Below are 17858 nucleotides of genomic sequence, written 5' to 3'. Positions count from 1 at the left end.
GCAAGATAAACCTTGCCGAACCTTGATCTGGACTGTAGCTTCCAAACTGCCTTCAAAGGCAGCCCAATTCAAAACACATTAGTAGTTACTGTGCTTGCTCTGGTGTTTAGAAAAGATTTTAACAGTGAAAGGACATCTACAGAACGGTGTTTTGGAGTAATAGAGTGTTCTTCAGCGATTGAGAATAGTGCCTCAACATAGTGTTCCAAAGTAGAACTATTGCAAACTTGCTCCAGAAAATTCCAAGGGGGGTTGGAGAGGCAAGTTACCGCTATATGAAATAGTTCAGGGGCGCAGGATAGATCTAGATTCTGAAAGAGGTGCTCACATGGGTAGAAGTGCTCTGTTGGCTATGAGAAACAAAAAGCTTTGCACTTGATCTGGAACACAATAATTAACTTGGAAAATGGGTAATTCAACTTTGATATCAGACAGTAGCAAAGGTAAGAATAGATATTTGGGTCAAAGGTTTGTTTGTTTCTTTGTTTTTTAACCTAATTGAAGTCTGCTATGGCTGGTTAATACAGGTTCTCTGTTGCCACTATTGCATAGATCTTATGCCAGAACATGTCTTTGTGTGAAAATTTTACAAAAATTAGTTCAGTTTCTTTATGAAACCAAATTGTGTTAAATAACCATTTTTATACTGATTTTTCTTTAAGGTACGGAATGATGAAGGGAAGGTTATTCGTTTCCATTGCAAACTTTGTGAATGCAGTTTTAATGATCCTAATGCCAAGGAGATGCATTTAAAAGGAAGGCGGCATAGATTACAATATAAGGCAAGTTGACTGTAGTAGCGTAAATGGTCTAGTTCTGACTGTCTCTTTCAGTAAATTTGATGGTGATTGAGTTTTACTTGGTCTCTTCTAGGATGAAACCTAAGCAGGTAGTACATCTATTTTGAGCACCAACTGTTCCCTCCCCCAGCTGAACTATGGTAGCCATATAGTGTTTGTTCCACATATTAAGCTACTTATATGTGTTGCAAGTGAAAGTATTGTATGAGGAGGGATAATACTGTAGCTTACTGTTTGCTCCTCATAATGTTTTTTAATATGAAGGATTGTGTCTCTGACTGAATTGCAGTTTTTGCATTGTCTTGGTGAAAATAATTGGATCTGACCACAGAGAATAAATCTTACAAGAAAATAAAATTAAAATCTTCCTTCTCTACAACAGAAAAAAGTAAACCCAGACTTGCAAGTAGAAGTGAAGCCGAGCATCCGGGCAAGGAAGATCCAGGAAGAAAAGATGAGGAAGCAGATGCAGAAAGAAGAATATTGGAGAAGACGTGAAGAGGAGGAACGGTGGAGAATGGAAATGAGGTAACATGTAGACTTTAATAGCGACCAGTGTACATTTTGTAAAGCTGAATCAGTTTCCATTCTATGTAACTATATTCCTATGAATGCTTGCCTTGGAAAGCCTGGATTAATTTTACCTTTAAATAAATAATTGAAAACAGGCATAGAAAATATTTATAAAGAGTAAGAATGGCTTTTTATGGATGTAAATCAGATCCTACTATGAATTCTGTAGTGAATACAGAATTATTGAACCTGCAGCATCCAATATCTTTTTTAACATTTGAAGTTCCAAAAATTAATTTTGGTGGGACCTGAATTATTGAACATATCGTCAATAAAAGGTATTTCTGCATCAACTGAAAGCCTGTGTGATTTAATTCATATACTTAGACGCTATGAGGAGGACATGTACTGGAGGAGGATGGAAGAAGAGCAGCATCATTGGGATGACCGCCACAGAATACCTGATGGAGGATATCCTCATGGACCTCCAGGACCTCTTGGACTACTTGGTGTTAGACCAGGAATGCCACCACAGCCCCAGGGACCAGCTGTGAGTAATGTTCGCATTGTCTCTCTCCTCCTGATGTACTTGGTGCCACAGACTGGGCGTGGGGGGAACCTAGTAAGTCAATCAGGTCTGCAAATTATGCCTAGGCTTAGTAGCTAAGCATTGGCTTCTGCTAACCAACTGTGAAATCTAGAGCCATCATGATGGCACCATCATATTACATGCATTATCAGGACACTTATTCCACCATCAGATGTAATCTCTAAGAAATAATAGGAAACCTTGAAAGCCTTCCTTGGTCTGTATCACCCCATTTATTTTCCAGAGCAGGGAGAGCCTTTAGCCCTGGTGGGTGGTTTTGATGCCAACCAATTCTTCATTTACATTTTTTAAAGATCTCATTTTCTTTATGTGAGCTCTTTTAATGCACTTTGAGGCAGAAAACTTGATAATTTTAATAAAATAGCAAAGAACAAAAAGCAGGAAAACATAAAATGTATCTGATTTTTAAAATCCACTTTCTGCATTCAGCCTCTTCGGCGACCAGATTCTTCAGATGACCGTTACGTAATGACCAAACATGCTGCTATCTATCCAACTGAAGAGGAACTCCAGGCAGTACAGAAAATAGTTTCTATCACTGAGCGTGCACTGAAACTTGTATCTGATAATATGACCGACAATGAAAAAAACAAGAGCAAGGACGGAGATGATAAAAAAGAGGGCGGTAAAGACAGGTATGTTTTATTGCCATAGTTGGTTGAAATCATTGTGCTAGGAGAGGGACTAAGACAAAATGAAGCATTTGCCCTACTTCATGCCAACTTCTTAAACTTATGCGCCCAGAAATACTGGATTCTGTTATCAGAGTAATGGATCCCTAATTTTTGCCAATGAAAGTTGTTTGCTTAGCTGGCATTCTCCAGAAGCAACTAGGAACTGCATTCCTTCAGCAGCAACTGCACTTTGTTCATATGAAAAAGTCCTTCAGCTGTGCAATAGATTCTTAGCAGCACTTCAGACTACTTTTCCTTGGCTGAGGCTTTATCCTCTTGCCGATGGTAGAGAAGGACTAGCCCAGAACTCCACCCAGTGTGAGAAATACCAAACTTTTCATTGCACCTCTTTGTGTCTGGATCTTTTCTTCAAAACTTTGTGCTTTCCGCATAGAGTTAAAATGTAAGCTATGATGTACGTAGAGAATGACAGAATGCACACCGCCCTCACGGGGGTCTAGGGTAGTGTGTTGCACGTGAAGGGCTCTCCCTGCATTAGATTTGTTTTCTTTGAGCGCTTTGGCCCTTGAAACACCTGCTTCTCACCAAGACTTCATTTTTGCACAGGGCTTTGAAAGGAGTCTTACGAGTGGGAGTGTTGGCTAAGGGTTTGCTGCTCCGAGGAGACCGAAATGTCAACCTTGTCTTGCTGTGTGCTGAGAAACCTACTAAGACATTGCTGAGTCGCATTGCTGAAAATCTGCCCAAGCAACTTGCCGTATGTATGGTCTTGAAAACATTTGGTATTTTTCACTGGGGCTCTGCCAGTAAAATTTCCTCTATATCGTAATTTACTTTGAAGTAGGTGGACTGGCAATGAGCTATTTTCTAAATACAGGTATAGATGCTCAGCCTGCAATACATAGCTGCACTGCCATCCTGTAATAGGAGTGCTCCTAGCCTCTTCACGGCTGTAGGAAGGCTGGAATAAGAGCCTTGTAGTACTCCTTGATGATGGGGAAGATGGAAAGAAAAGAACACCTCCCTTCCTAGTCTCCTTAAAACTCCACATTGTGTTATATAATGCTAAAGAACTCTGGTAGGAGATTGACTGCCAACCCCAAACATGAGCATTTTATTGTTTTATAGCAGGTGCTATAAGAAGGAAGCCCTGCAGGCCTCTCTGGCTCTGAGGACTCTCCCCTGGGCCACATGCCTCACTAGCCCTACTTCTCACACCCCTTGAGGGTAGTAATAGTAAAAATTTATTATTTATACCTTGCCCATCTGGCTTGGTTTTCCCAGCCACTCTGGGCGGCTCCCAACAGAATATTAAAAACACAATGCCAGCATCAAACATTAAAAACTTCCCTAAACAGGGCTGCCTTCAGATGTCTTCTAAAAGCCAGATAGTTGTTTATTTCCTTGACATCTGATGGGAGGGCATTCCACAGGGCGGGCGCCAGTGTAGGTCTTTCAGGACTGGTGTTATATGGTCTCGGCGGCCAGGCACCAGTGTAGCTGCTGCATTCTGGATTAGTTGGAATGTGCCTTTGAACTCTGCTACTGCTTCTGGTTTGCCTGGAAGGAGGATGGAGAGTGGTGTGAAAGTACGTCTAGAAACTAGCCTGCTAATTAGGTAAAAAATGCACCTGTTCCTTGACCCATTTTTCTCTCTGGGTCTCTCACAACTGGAATGGGCACCTCCCCCCAGGCTACCCAGAAAGGAATGTTAGCCCACTTTTGCTATATTCATTCAGGGAGCAGGGTGGATTCTGCACAGTGGGGAAGCAGAACTTTATTTTTCCTTTCTCCTCCATCCTAAAACCTTCCAATATACAGTGGGAAGGCTTTAACCTCATAATGGCCACCTGCTCCTTCCCTCCAGGATACTGTAAATTTGTTACAGACTCAAGTAAGCCAGTTGTCTCTCACACCTTACTATCCTTTAATGTATGAATTCATGATTTAGTCAAGGCACGGTACAAGGTACCTTGACTAAACTCCCAAGCAACTTGTGATGAACCTCCAGGTATTTTGGACTAGTCCCTTTTTGTGTGAAAACATTTAGCTTCTTATTTGCATTCTTTAGGTAATAAGTCCTGAGAAATATGAAATAAAGTGTGCAGGACAAGAAGCATCCATCATTTTGAATTCCTGTGTGGAACCTAAAATGCAAGTGACCATCACGTTGACATCACCAGTGATTCGGGAAGAGAACATGAGGGATGGAGGTTCGGAATCTGTTAAAAAATGCTCTATTTTAATTGGCTTATTCATTCTGTCATAAACGGCATTAAATCCTGGAAGGCAACATGCTGGCATGTGATACACATTTAATGGCAATTCATAAATCAAGCAGTCCTGTGTGTTTTTTCAAAACCTATTTTGGACTTATTCACTGCAACCAACAACCTCAGATTTCTGGAAAAAGAAGGTGTTTTTTTTAAAATGTGCAAACCTGTCTTTCTTTGGAAAAAGTAAATGTTTATGACTCAAATACCTGCAAGTTGATAATCAAGAAGTCTTTCTCCCTAAGGGAGAAACTGCACCAGGAAATTATATTGTATGTTTGAAACTGGATCAGTCTTAGCCTTGACTTATATGGCACTTATTTAATTTTTAAATTCAAAGTGATTCTGGCTTTGCTTGGAGCAAGATGTGTATTTTTTTTCCAGTTTTTTGAGGTTGGTTTCTGGACTGGAGTATAAGACAAAGAGCTCCTAATATTGGTTGGAGTGTCTTAATTAAGTAGTACATATGCAGTGTGTTTATAGTAAAGAGTGATAGCTGAGTTCAGTTAAGTAGACGTTGGAACTTTAAAACTCAGTATGTATTTATGACCTGTGCGATCCTACTGGTGCCAGCAGTGTTGCTTTAGGGTCTCTTCTATAATTCTTTGAAAGCTACAAATGTTTTTAAGCCAGCAAGCATGATAATTTAATGTCTGCAATATGTTGGCTCTATTTAGAGGTCAGATAAAATGAACTTTGTTTTCTTTTGTCTTGTGTTGGTCAAAATAAACTTTTTGCAGGCACAGTGGTATTGCTGGCTAAGAATCCATAAGCATAGGAAGTAAGGCTCTATTTAAGTTCTTGTTAGTGTAGAGTGAGTGTGCTTGTGTACATACAGCTGTGGAATGAATTCTTAGCATTATGCTTTCAATATTTGAATAATTGCTTATGTTATTTTTTAAAAGTATAACTATTCTAGAAGCAAGCTTTCTCAAAAAGCTTATTTTTTTTAAAAAAAAGCTTTAATATTAATGTACATAGTATTTTTCTTCCTGGTTTTTAAAACACTGCTTAAATTTACATAATACCATTGGCTTTTAAATTCTGAAATAATCACAGATAACTTTGCTTGATTGCCCTGAGTTCAGTTTATTTATTCATCGTTACCAAACAACAGAATGAATGTCAGACATCACATTTGGTTATATGCAACCTGTAAAGATTTGGCAAAAAAAGGAAAACGTGGATAGAAAATTGCACAACTATTTTGAACACGCTCTTGATGCCATTTCACTGTGCCAGTTAATTTCACGATCTGACTTCAAAAGAAAATAAAGCTCCATTTTTTTGTCTGACCCAAACATTAATTAGAGTTGCCATTCTAAGTTTGATAATACTAAGTTTGATAATATTAATAGAGGAAAGCAAAGCTTTTAAAGTTTTTGAATCATTTTTTCAAGACACTGAGCAGCTTAAAATGAATATGTGAAAAAGTTTACCTCTGAAATATGTGGTTTAACTGCAAATTGCAGTAAACAAGACTTATAAAGATCGTTGTTTATGTGCTGCAAAAAAAAATGGTGTACCCTTAACTGCAGCTCTTAATGCTCGGTGTCTTAACTTGGTTGATGGAATCTAGCTGGCTTTTGGGAGTTGAATTCAGGTGGCAAGGAAGGCTTTGCTGGAAGAACCCAATTTGAAGTAGATGTATTTCATTTGCTGGTTGAATAACATCTTATGTAATCCTATTCAGTTGCAAACTGAAGGGGAAGGAGAAGGTAAACACAAAACTGTTAACCATGTAGGATTTTTTTCTTTACAGTTTTGTGCACTTAACAGTTAAATTTACAGAATTTACTCCGGATATAAAGATTCTGTAACCCATGCTGCGGAATGTGTTTCTTCGGCAAAGTGTATATGTTTATGTTTTTTATCCTTAGCTTATTAGCCCCGGTCCAAAGCCTTCTAGCAGAGACAATTGAATCCTGTCAGGGATTGCTGCCAAGACATCGGAAGGATTTTTGACCAAGGTTTTCTAAAGCTCAATGTCACACCTGCCATATTTTTGAGGGGGTTTGGTTGCATAGTCCTAGCATTTACTGTTACTTTTGTGTTTTGTCTTTTTTTCCCTTCTTGTCTTTGTCTCTCTCTTCTCTAGAATTAAGCAGTGTTCACACTAGCTTTGAAACAGTTGACTGGGTAATACTTAATTCACACCTGGAATTGAAAGCGCATGTCATACCTGTTAACTTTTTAATAACGAAATAGTGTGGACACAGCATGTCTTATTGAAGATTAACCCCTTATTTTTAGAATACAAGAAAAATAATCCGCACTTAAAAAAAACAACTATGGTTGAAGCTAAGAGGGCACACTTGAATTCTGATTCATTTAATTTTAGGACCAGTTTTTAAGGGGTTAATCCACTTGGAGTCTTTATGCAAAAATCCACATATAGGAAAGTCTTTTTAATGGATATCCAGCCCAGATAAGCTCTCAATTTCTATAGCTTCTTCAGCATCTTCTGATGGCTTCAAGGTTGATTTGCAATGGGTACACTCTATCTCCCACTGAGGTCAATGACAAATCTCAAGCTTAGTAGAGCTGGATCACCCATAATCTTGCTTGTCAATTGTATATGGGTCTCTGGATCATTGCATCATTTTTTTTTTAAAAAAGTAGTGCTTCGAAATACAAGTGTTTTAATACCATTATTTAAATAATAATAATCCAGGACTTCAGTGATAATTAAACTGAGTCATTAACACTATTTTCTTGCAAGTATTTTTTAGGAGAGTATAAATAGTTTTTATGAAACAAAGCTTGCTCCCACAAGCTATATAAAATAGAATAAACTCTCCCTATTTTGTCAGAACTATGAACTGAACTTTAAATGTGTCAATTATCAAATCGTACTGCTGACTTTGGCCTCAGTTGACTCTTTTCCCTTAAATTTTCTCTCCTTTCACTTGATACATCTATAATCCTAATGTCTTCTTTCATTTGCTTTGAAATCTCTCACTAATGTGACTCATTTTTCACTTCACTGTATCTGTATAGCTCATAAAATTCACCATGTTAAAATGGCATAAATCCCATTGCTAAAATGTTTAAGACTTGTATATCCCACTGGTAAAATATTAATATAAGCATAAACAAATGAATTTCCTATGAGAGGTGTACAATTAAGGCATAGCATACTAAATGAAATTGAAATAATTCTGTGCACAGCGGAAGTGTCATTTATATAAATTCTGGCTTGCATTCTCCTGACCTGTTTCTCTTCATTGATGGCTGACCTTCAAGCCAAATCTGTTAATATCTTGGTTTACGTTCTTTTCCTAGTTGGTGTGTTCCATGAGTCTTTGATTTGCTGTTATGAGTATGTTTGCTTAAATTAGACTACATTTTAATGTCCCATCTGCTGAATAATCCAGGCAAAGTCTGGTTGCATTCAACATTTATTTTAACAGCAATTTTGTATTGGCAGAAAATTAAAAAATACCTAGAAATACTCTTGGCTGCTCAACAGGCAGTCACAACATATTTAGGAACAGTAATTATAACTGACACAAAATCCTTGTTTGGAAAATAAGAATTTACCAGATGCAGTGTTGTTCTTTCTATCACACTGCTATTGCTTCTGCTTTTCCTGGTTTTGATTTTTCCTCTACTTCCTTCTCTTAAGACTGCTCTTTCTTGTTTTCCTCTGGTATACCCCTGGATGAAATTGGGATGGATATACACGGCATGCACCTTGGTGCAATAGGAGCCTAGAGGGTTTAAGAAATACAAAAATGTACAGGTGCTCTTGACTTGAATTTTACAAAGTATTTCACATCCCTTCAGACTCCATAAAACCAAAAAATCTGGATTGTTTCTATAAGTATAGTTTTACCTTACCTTAATGTGAGGTATCCTAGTACATCATGGGTCTTGACTGCTCAGGAAGAATTTTGACCCATTAACTAGGACTAAGTCTGAGGTAGCATGCGGCCATTTTAAGTTGTCCCAACAAACACATGGCACAATCCACTGGGAAGTTGTTCTGCACAAGCACCATTAAAATGGATGGGAACTTAACAGAAATGCCCATTCAGTTCAGTGGGGCCCACACAGAAGAACCTCACAATAGATTTTGCTCACAGTTTGTTGTAACTTTTGCTTCATTCAAGTGGATTTTTGTGTTCCTTCTGTCTTGTGTTTCCTGTGCTGGTGCACTGTGTCCAACCATTCTTCCTTCAACATTTTAATTTTAGGGGAAATTTATTTTTCCAGAGGATTTTTTTTCACAAATAGATGGACATAAAAAAACAAGATTGAGAGCTAACCTTGTATTATGCTCTTGATTACCTTCTGTATTGGGCTCAATGACCACATACAGATTAAGGGATTATTACTACTATATATGAATACATTGGAGATAGGGATTGCAATATAAATGGCACGTGTGACATGGAAGCTAATTTAAGGAAGTGTCTTGCTCACCTGGTCAAACACCCATTCCTTACTGCATTTTGCCAATTCAATCCATTTTAGATGTAACCTCGGGTATGGTGAAAGACCCACCGGACGTCTTGGACAGGCAAAAATGCCTTGACGCTCTGGCTGCTCTACGCCACGCTAAGTGGTTCCAGGTTCGGAACATCATTTTACTTTCTTCTTGTAGCCTTATGAGAGAGAGAGTAGCTCAGTTGTTCGGTTGGATGTTAAACTATGCGGAAAAACTAAAGGTTGCCCATAGTAAATATGTGTATATATATCTATTATGTGTACTCATATATAAAATTAAATGACATGGGGGGAATTAATTCATCTTGGAAGATCTGTATAGAAGAACCGCTTTATGCCGTTCTTGCCAATTTGACGTCAACTTGTTTTTCTGGCCACCGAGATAGCGAAGTTGAAAGCTTGACTCGCTGGGGGAAATCGTATGTTTTGTATTGGTAATGTGTTCCATAAGGCTGCAGAGTAACTTTGCTTTAAATAACAGAATGTGTGTTTAAAGCTTTGTGTGTTAGATGTAAGACTTTTACCCTTTATTTCTTGAAGCTTATTAAGTGTAGGGAATGAAAGGTGAGAAACTATTTGGTTTGGTGACTTTGCACTCCAGCAAAGGTACGACAGAGAAACCAAACAGATTCCCATAGCCTTTCAGTCTCTCTACTTGTTAGCTCTTTACTCCTGTATTTCTATTATAGGAAGGTAATTGTATTTTCTGTACAAATGAACCAAAGTGTGCAGGAATTCAAGGGATATTAGTCTTGTATAACCTGTGCACCTTGACTTCTCAATTACTAACCTTGGCATAAAATGCTTCTGTAAATGGCAGCTCCTGGAATGTTTCATGTGGCTTGTTTCTTTTCTGTGTCTGAGCTTCCATTGAACAGTGGTGTTTTAGCTTCTCTAAGAGGCCTATTTTCTATTGGTGCTGGGATTGATTAACTTGATTTTGTATTGCCCTCAAGGCTAGAGCTAATGGTCTGCAGTCGTGTGTCATTATCATACGTATTCTTCGTGATCTCTGTCAGAGAGTTCCCACTTGGTCTGACTTTCCAAGCTGGGTAAGTACTTCCTTTTTGTTTATTTCATTTATGAATAGTTTCCTATGAAGCATCTCTTAAGTTATTTCACAATGCAATAAAACAATTGCATACATAAAAACAGTTGCAAAACTAATACAGATACTGACTAGGACAATAATCTGCTTAGTAGCCTTGTAAAAAGAGGGAAATATTCAACAGACACCAAAATGATAATAGAGATTTCTGGTGCTCATTTCCTTCAAATGCTCCATTTATTTGAAGGCATTCATTTGTTTAAGAAGTGAGGGTAACATCAGGACAAAGCAAAACATTTTGAAACACATGTTCCTCTAAAGAACCATGATGTAGGGCTAACGTGTGTGAGAAAGCTTCTGAACCAGAAGGCCTCATTCTCATTTTTTAAACAAGATTTACATACCATTTGATTGTTGTGAAACTTATAAGTGATTTACAAGAAATATTAAAGTATCAATAAAAAGGATTTTAAAAACCCATTAAACATTTAATTGCCGATTCTCTGTGTTCTCAGAATTATGCATGAAATTCTTTTGAATATCCTTGCAACTTTGGAATTTTATACTTCACTTAAGCAGCTGGATTTATTTGCTGGCCGTTGTGATGCCAAAGAGCTCCTTGTGCTTATACAAGACACACATGTTGATTACATAAATCTGTATTTCCAGTAATTTTGATTCTGTCTTTTTAAAGCATTTGGGCTAAAGAAGTATATTTCCCTTTTTATATGCAGAGATCCCACTGACACAAAATATTTCTGCCTGATTTAGGGTGATTCCTCCCTCTTCTAGTGCCCCCACTTTTTATGAAGAGTCCTTGACCCTCTAGATGCAGTTTATGGGACATTCAGCAAGAGGAGGGGGGAAATATGATACCTTGGGTACCCTAAGCCTAGTCACTTGGATTTTCACAAGAGACACTCTTAGTACTTCTATATTCTCCTGTGGTTCATCATCTGTCAATCTTCAGTACGGCAGTATCTGCACTTTTTGAAGGCACTCCCAATGAACATCAGGCAGGCCCCTACAGTATTGTCATTTAGGTTCCTGCTTAAAACTTATTCGTTCACCCAGGATTTCCTGGGTAAATAGCTGTATTGATTTTGCACTTGTAATAATGATGATGATGATGATGATGATAATTTTATATTTTGTTCTTAATGTTGTCAGTATAGAAATGCTTGCAAGTTATTAAACAAGTTGCTTAAGCAAGCTTCCCTTTGCTTATACAACTATTGGATATAGCCAACATATTTTAAATTGCTAATGCTGTCCTTCAGGGGCAATTACAAAACAGTGCACAAAATAAGTATTAGTTTTGAAGAATTTGAGGGGAGCCGGATCTTTCTAATGACTCTTGCATTCCTTTTATTTATGAAAATTTGCAAGGAGTCTGGGCTCTACAGAAGATGTCCCTGTAAGCTCTGCATCTAACGTAAAACACAGGCCCTTCACCTGTGGAATTCAGGATTCTGCTATGAGAGGCATTCCGTCAGCAACAAGCATTTCAGCTGTCCAGGTGGAACGATCTCCTTCTCCACAGCCATTTGCTCTTCTGGGGGTTCTCTTGAACCTGCAGAACAGATTATGGAGGGAAAGCACTCTTGTACTAATGGGATTCCCTGTGCTGGCTTCCACTAGCACACTGGGGTAGTTGAATCCAGCCCATGTTACTGATAGGGCTCCACAGATTCTTGCAAGCCTTGGATATGATCATTCTTTATGGTAACCCCTGAGCTACTCACAAGGCCCCTGGTATGTGTAGAAGTCTTAGAAGAGCTGGGGATGAGCCCCTTATTTCTCAGTAGGCTTCAGAGATCCTCTGAAGGTGTAAGTTTCTCGTGTGTTTTTTCTGAGCATCTTCAAAGTCTGGTATGAAGTGAGAGACAGTCATTTCTCTCCCCCCAAGTTCTCTGCATATGCACCCAGTATGGGCTAAGAGACTCCTCTGAGTTCTCTGCAGTGTGCAGATTTGTAGTTTTGTTTTGTATTACCAAGGCTAGGTGATGGTATCTGATAATCACATATATACCCCTGACTATTGAAACTGTATGCAAACATTTGTGTGTGTTGCCTTTGGCTTAGATTCTAATTTTTTTGTGAATGGAACTTCGTTGATGCTCCTGTTGGCAGAAGTTCACCAATTCCCCCTCCAGCCCCTTGCCCCCGCCATCTGTTATGGAGGATCAGGGGGCTCTCTGGAATGGCATGGGACATTGGAGAATACACGGGAAAGGGGAAATTAGTGAAAATCTGCAGAGGGGCAACTCACAATCCAAGCATTTTTCATATTTTTGCAGCACAACTCTTCAGTGTTTTATGCAGCAGGACCCTATTTTCATGCCAAGATTGCATCTGATTCCAGCCTGCATTCATTTCCTTGGTTCATTTATAGGTTAAGCACATTTTTAATGAAAAAACAACAACATTAGACTCTACCGTGGCCTCCACTGAGAGAAACTTGGCAGTGTGAACTGATATAGGCAACTCTTTTTTTATTAAAAGGCTTTCTGCTGGTGTCAACATTTGCTGTATTGGTTTAAACTTGCTTATATTTTCTGAGCTGCAAAGTTTTAAGACTGTGTTAACAGACAGCCATTGCTCATAAAGTTATCATGTGCTACTTACCAGCTGATGGCATTCTACATTTCGTGTTTTAAACTAAAGTGTGGATAGTGGTTTATGGTTACATCTCTTTGTTTTATTTAGGCAATGGAATTATTAGTAGAGAAGGCAATTAGCAGCGCTACTGGACCACAAAGCCCAGGAGATGCCTTAAGAAGAGTGTTTGAGTGTATATCTTCAGGAATTATCCTTAAAGGCAAGTAGCAGTCATAGTCCACACTTGAAATTCTGTGTTAAACTGATTGGTTTGTCTACTTTACACATTATTTTGTTACAGTATAGGAAGAATGAAATAATACTATCTTCATGAAATTAGTAAAAAGAAAATAAAGTTTCCTTTTTTGTTTATAGGTGGTCCTGGCCTTTTGGATCCTTGTGAAAAAGATCCTTTTGATACACTTGCTTTAATGACAGATCAGCAACGAGAAGACATTACTTCAAGTGCACAGGTAATTAAAAGTTCTCATAAAATAGTTAAACATAGTGAATATCTCATACACAAACTTCAAAAAAGAAAAAAAGACCTGATCTGAAACCTGATCTGAAAAAACCTCATCTGAAAAATGTGCTTCCTATATGCTGTAGTTTAATTTCAATTTTCCATTTTTATTTTGTATTAAACGTACTAGGCACTTAACAGGTCTCTAGGCAACTTACACCGAAGAACATACACAAAAATACATCATGAAATAGAAAAGGGGGAATCATATTAACATTTCTGTGGGTGGGTGGGTGGGTGGGTGAGCCCCTCCACCATAGCAGTAATAACAACGCTGGCAGCAGAGTAACAGAAACAAAGATTATACTCCCACCCAGTAACCAGCACAGCCCACCTCCCTAGTCCCTGTCGATGCACCTGTTGGAGCAGAGGAAGAATTACTAGGGTCTTTTACCAATTTTACAAATCACTGCTTTTCATCTTAAAGGATGTGAAGAAAAAGGAAATGCTATGTCAAAAATAATACCAAATTCACTATTTTTTAAAACTGGTTGAAGTAATGATAAAAATCAGGAGCAATATTGATAGTGGCTAATCAGGGAGTTACAATTCAGGGTAGCATACGGAAAGAGCCCAACCCATGTTATAGACCAGGGTTGGAGAACCTTTTTGGCCAATGGGACAGCTCTATCTCTCCATACCCTGCAGACCAACATTGACAGGTGCTTAGTTGGGGGAGATAGTTATCAAGCAGGACAACTCCCCATGCATCAGCTGATGCACAACCAATTCATTCCTGCTTCCTGTAGGATTTGGGTGCACCAACACACCTGATCTGGTTTACACACACAAACCAAGCAGGATTGAACCCTGTGCTTCAGTCCTTTCCAGCTGCAATACACAGCCATGTTTTTACCTGCCCAACAACCAGTGTCACATGTGAGCCACCTGTGCGGCAGCTGGATGACAATGGTTTGAGAGGCCAAATTTGGCCCATGAGGCAGAAGTTCCCATCACTCTTCTAGATAGTTTCACTTCTGAAGGCAGAGGAAATACAGCATTTTGCAACATATTCTACACAGGGGACCAATTTTGCTTCACTATGCAACTAACATTTTGTTTTCAAGGAACTTTCAGAAGCTATATCATTAATTGAAATTCCGTAAAGCTGTATGGTATATATAATAGAGTTTTAAATACTCATATGTATGGTCTTGAAAGTGTCTTACTAAAATGAACATGCATCTATTTTTAGAAGTTTAAATAATTCTGATAACCTATTTCCTCCTCCACAGTTCGCATTGAGACTCCTTGCATTCCGTCAAATACACAAAGTTTTAGGAATGGATCCCTTGCCCCAGATGAATCAGCGCTTCAATATTCACAACAATCGTAAAAGGAGAAGGGACAGTGATGGAGTTGATGGCTTTGAAGCTGAGGGGAAGAAAGACAAGAAAGATTATGATAACTTTTAAAAAAAGAAAAGAAAACTGTGTTTGGTGTTAACAGAGGCCATTTGTTCTCTGATTTTTTTCCTCAATGTCTGTTAAATACATCCAAAAAAGTTAGAAAAATTACTTTTTGTGTGGCATTCACACCATTTTTTTTAGGATGTGCAGACTAATTATGGTAGAAAGAGATCACAAATGGAAACTATTCTGACTTCTAGCAGACCCCTCATTGTTTAGTTTCTAACTTCTAATGTATGATTCTTGTTTTCTCTTCTTTACGTTAAGTAGTACAATGTATACTTAAATTCCACTGTATTTAATACAGTGTTTTGTGCTTCAGTTGCTTTGTGTATTTTGCTCTTTTATTTAGAATTTTAAGTTACCATTGACACAAGCTGTAAGTTGCTTTGTATTAGAAAATGGTAAATACAGTCCTTCACTTAATATTTTATAGAAGAACACTTTTTGTAAAGTGGGTCTGCAATATTATTTCTCCTAAATGTGAAGCGTTAACACAAACTTATCCTGCTATTTAAGTGCTTTCAATTAAATGTTTCTGCCAAATCCATGGCATTTGTCTCTTTAGTGATATAATGGTGTACTTAAGACAGATTTGTGTTACTCTAATCAGGTTTGTTGTTAGTTATGCATTAGCAGTATAAATGCTGAACATACACAGTTTGGATTTGCTGCAATTTTAGCAACTGCATAATTGATTTTAAAAATTGCATGACTTTGTTTTTAATAGAAGGGCTTTAAAAAAGTATCAATTTAGGTTTCATGCCTAGGTCTTTGTATGATTGACTTTGATATAGCAAGGCCAAAAAATAAATTTCTGAAATTTTGCCGAAAACATTAAGAGGGTATTTTCCCCTTTGGGAAAGAGCTGGCTACTTGTTTTCAGAGAGCTTATCAGTATGGTAGCTCTGAATTAAAATAATTGTTTGCTATATCAGTGCCTGTGAGATTGCTCCTTTTGCTATTTCCTTACCAAATTATTCAGTAACTTTCATTTTAGGTCTACAACCTGAACGTAGATACCAATCTTTCTGGAAATTTGAAGGTTGTTAAAGAAAATAGCAGAAAATTATTTGTGGCCATAGTGTATGCTTATGTCTCCTTCAAACAACTAAATATTATAGCAGTGCTGTAATTCAGGTCTACATCTGGCTGTTGATGTATGCTCTGGTACACAGATGTGATTTGTTACAACACTACAGTGGAATCTGCAAATAAAACTAAAATCTATTAAATGACTTAACGTTCATTATACACTGGGAACATACACTTTGCTTTGTCTTTCTGAGTGGATTATGCTAGTTTTCAGCACATAGATTTAACATTGGCAACCAGTGGTGTCCATCAGCCAATGGAATAGATTTCCACAATGGCAGCTTCCCTCCCCCCCCCCCCGCAATCTGCTCCAGATTCATCCATCCAAACCAATTACAAGAAAGGAGATTCTGACTAAACATCAGGAAGAACTTTGACAGTAGGTGCTGTTCAACAGTGGAACAGACTCCCTCGTGAGGTGGTGGACTTTCCTTCTTTGGAGGTTTTTAGGCCATCTGTAATGGATGCTTTCGTTGAGATTCCTGCATTGCAGGGGGTTGAACTAGATGGCCCTCGAGGTCCCTTCCAACGTACAAAATATGATTCTTTAGGTTGAGGGGCACCCTCCAGACCAGACTGTAGAGGAGGTTGCAGTAAGTGGGAACCCATGTGATATTTATGTTGCCCGGTGGCCCTAAAATTTCTTGATAAATAGGAAATTGTAAATGGTTGCCTGATTTCATCAGAGACTGCCATGTTCTGGTGCTCTTCAATTTTTGATAATTGCAAAGCCTTCAGGCTGTATTTGTTCTAAATTCTTAACATTCATTAACAGACACATAAGTGCAATATATTGTACAAAGGGGGAAGTATCAAAGCTGAATCTTTTGAGCCATTATGACTACAGTGGTACCTTGGGTCACAGACGCTTCAGGATGAGAACAGAAATTGTGCGGCTGCAGCGGGAGGCCCCATTAGCTAAAGTGGTACCTCAGGTTAAGAACAGACCTCCAGAACGAATTAAGTTCTTAACCCAAGGTACCACTGTATACCTAAATTACTAAATTCTATTATTTAAGATATGATGCATCATATTGGCTAGCGGATTGTTGTGAGAGTACCTGGACGTAGTCAGTTTTGGTAGCATAGAGACTTCAAATGCTGCTGGTTGTGATCTGAGTGTAAGGGGACTGAGCGCACACCTTTTCTAATCATGGGGCATTTTCTATCTTAGGCCACATAGCATGTTGCTACTCTTCCCGTTCCACCCCCCCAAAAAAAATATATCTGTGGTCACATATTTCCATGTCTCCACATTTCTCTTTTGGGCCTTCACATTAACCTGTGCGCTGCTTCTTCAGCATTGTAACAATGGAGAAACATTTTTAAATGATTTTTTCCAACACTCATGCACTATAAAAATACATGCAGGTTGTAGTGTTTTTTTATGCACAGCTTTTGGATTTTAGGCCAAAGTTCTGTTTATTTTTAACAGAGTATGCTAAACATTGGCCCATCATTTAAGACAGCATTGGTAACCCGAGCAATAATTAACAGTGCAATCTTCTACATGACCATTTGGGGAAAGTCCCATTGTGCTTAATGGGCCTTGTATTCCTTCCCATGACTACCAGTCTGGGTAGGCGAGTTGTGCCAGAGGCACTTAAGTAGGTTGTCACCACACCAGCTTGGGCTCCCTCTACCCCCAGATGGGAGCATTTTTGAGAATCCGAGACAAATACTTAGGAGGGGAGGCTGAAAGCACCCAGCCTACCTGGCTGTCCCCTGAGCCCAATGTAGCTTGTTTTTACACTGTCAAACCCGCCCCCATAGCATGAACCAAGTCATTTTAGGCATTGGGGGGTGGGGGTGGCGGAGAATGTCAACTGGGAACGCACCCAAGACCGCAACAGCCTAGTTTATGATGAAAAAGACGGAACAAACAAGAGGAGGCCAAAT

General features: G+C 38.6%; 1 protein-coding gene across 4 annotated transcripts in view; it reads left to right on the top strand.

The window, feature by feature from the left end:
• ZFR (zinc finger RNA binding protein) overlaps positions 1-16099 on the top strand; it is a 31925-nt gene extending 15826 nt beyond the window's left edge. For 3 of the 4 annotated variants that reach the window (XM_053408471.1, XM_053408470.1, XM_053408472.1), the window contains 11 exons: positions 663-782; positions 1183-1328; positions 1701-1863; positions 2353-2558; positions 3165-3315; positions 4630-4771; positions 9311-9408; positions 10240-10335; positions 13041-13152; positions 13308-13405; positions 14691-16099. In XM_053408471.1, the coding sequence (XP_053264446.1) occupies positions 663-782; positions 1183-1328; positions 1701-1863; positions 2353-2558; positions 3165-3315; positions 4630-4771; positions 9311-9408; positions 10240-10335; positions 13041-13152; positions 13308-13405; positions 14691-14870 (1512 nt within the window). In that variant the 3' untranslated portion in view covers positions 14871-16099. Of the gene's footprint in view, positions 1-662; positions 783-1182; positions 1329-1700; positions 1864-2352; positions 2559-3164; positions 3316-4629; positions 4772-9310; positions 9409-10239; positions 10336-13040; positions 13153-13307; positions 13406-14690 lie in introns of those variants that run through there. The other variant, XM_053408473.1, reaches the window with a different exon arrangement.
• The last annotated feature ends 1759 nt before the right edge of the window (positions 16100-17858 follow it).

This window comes from Podarcis raffonei, chromosome 11 (genome assembly GCF_027172205.1).
Source record: "Podarcis raffonei isolate rPodRaf1 chromosome 11, rPodRaf1.pri, whole genome shotgun sequence".
In the NCBI taxonomy this organism is placed as follows: Eukaryota; Metazoa; Chordata; class Lepidosauria; order Squamata; family Lacertidae; genus Podarcis; species Podarcis raffonei.
The sequence above is the reverse complement of the archived record's forward strand: the minus strand, read 5'-3'. Positions and strand labels throughout refer to the sequence as shown.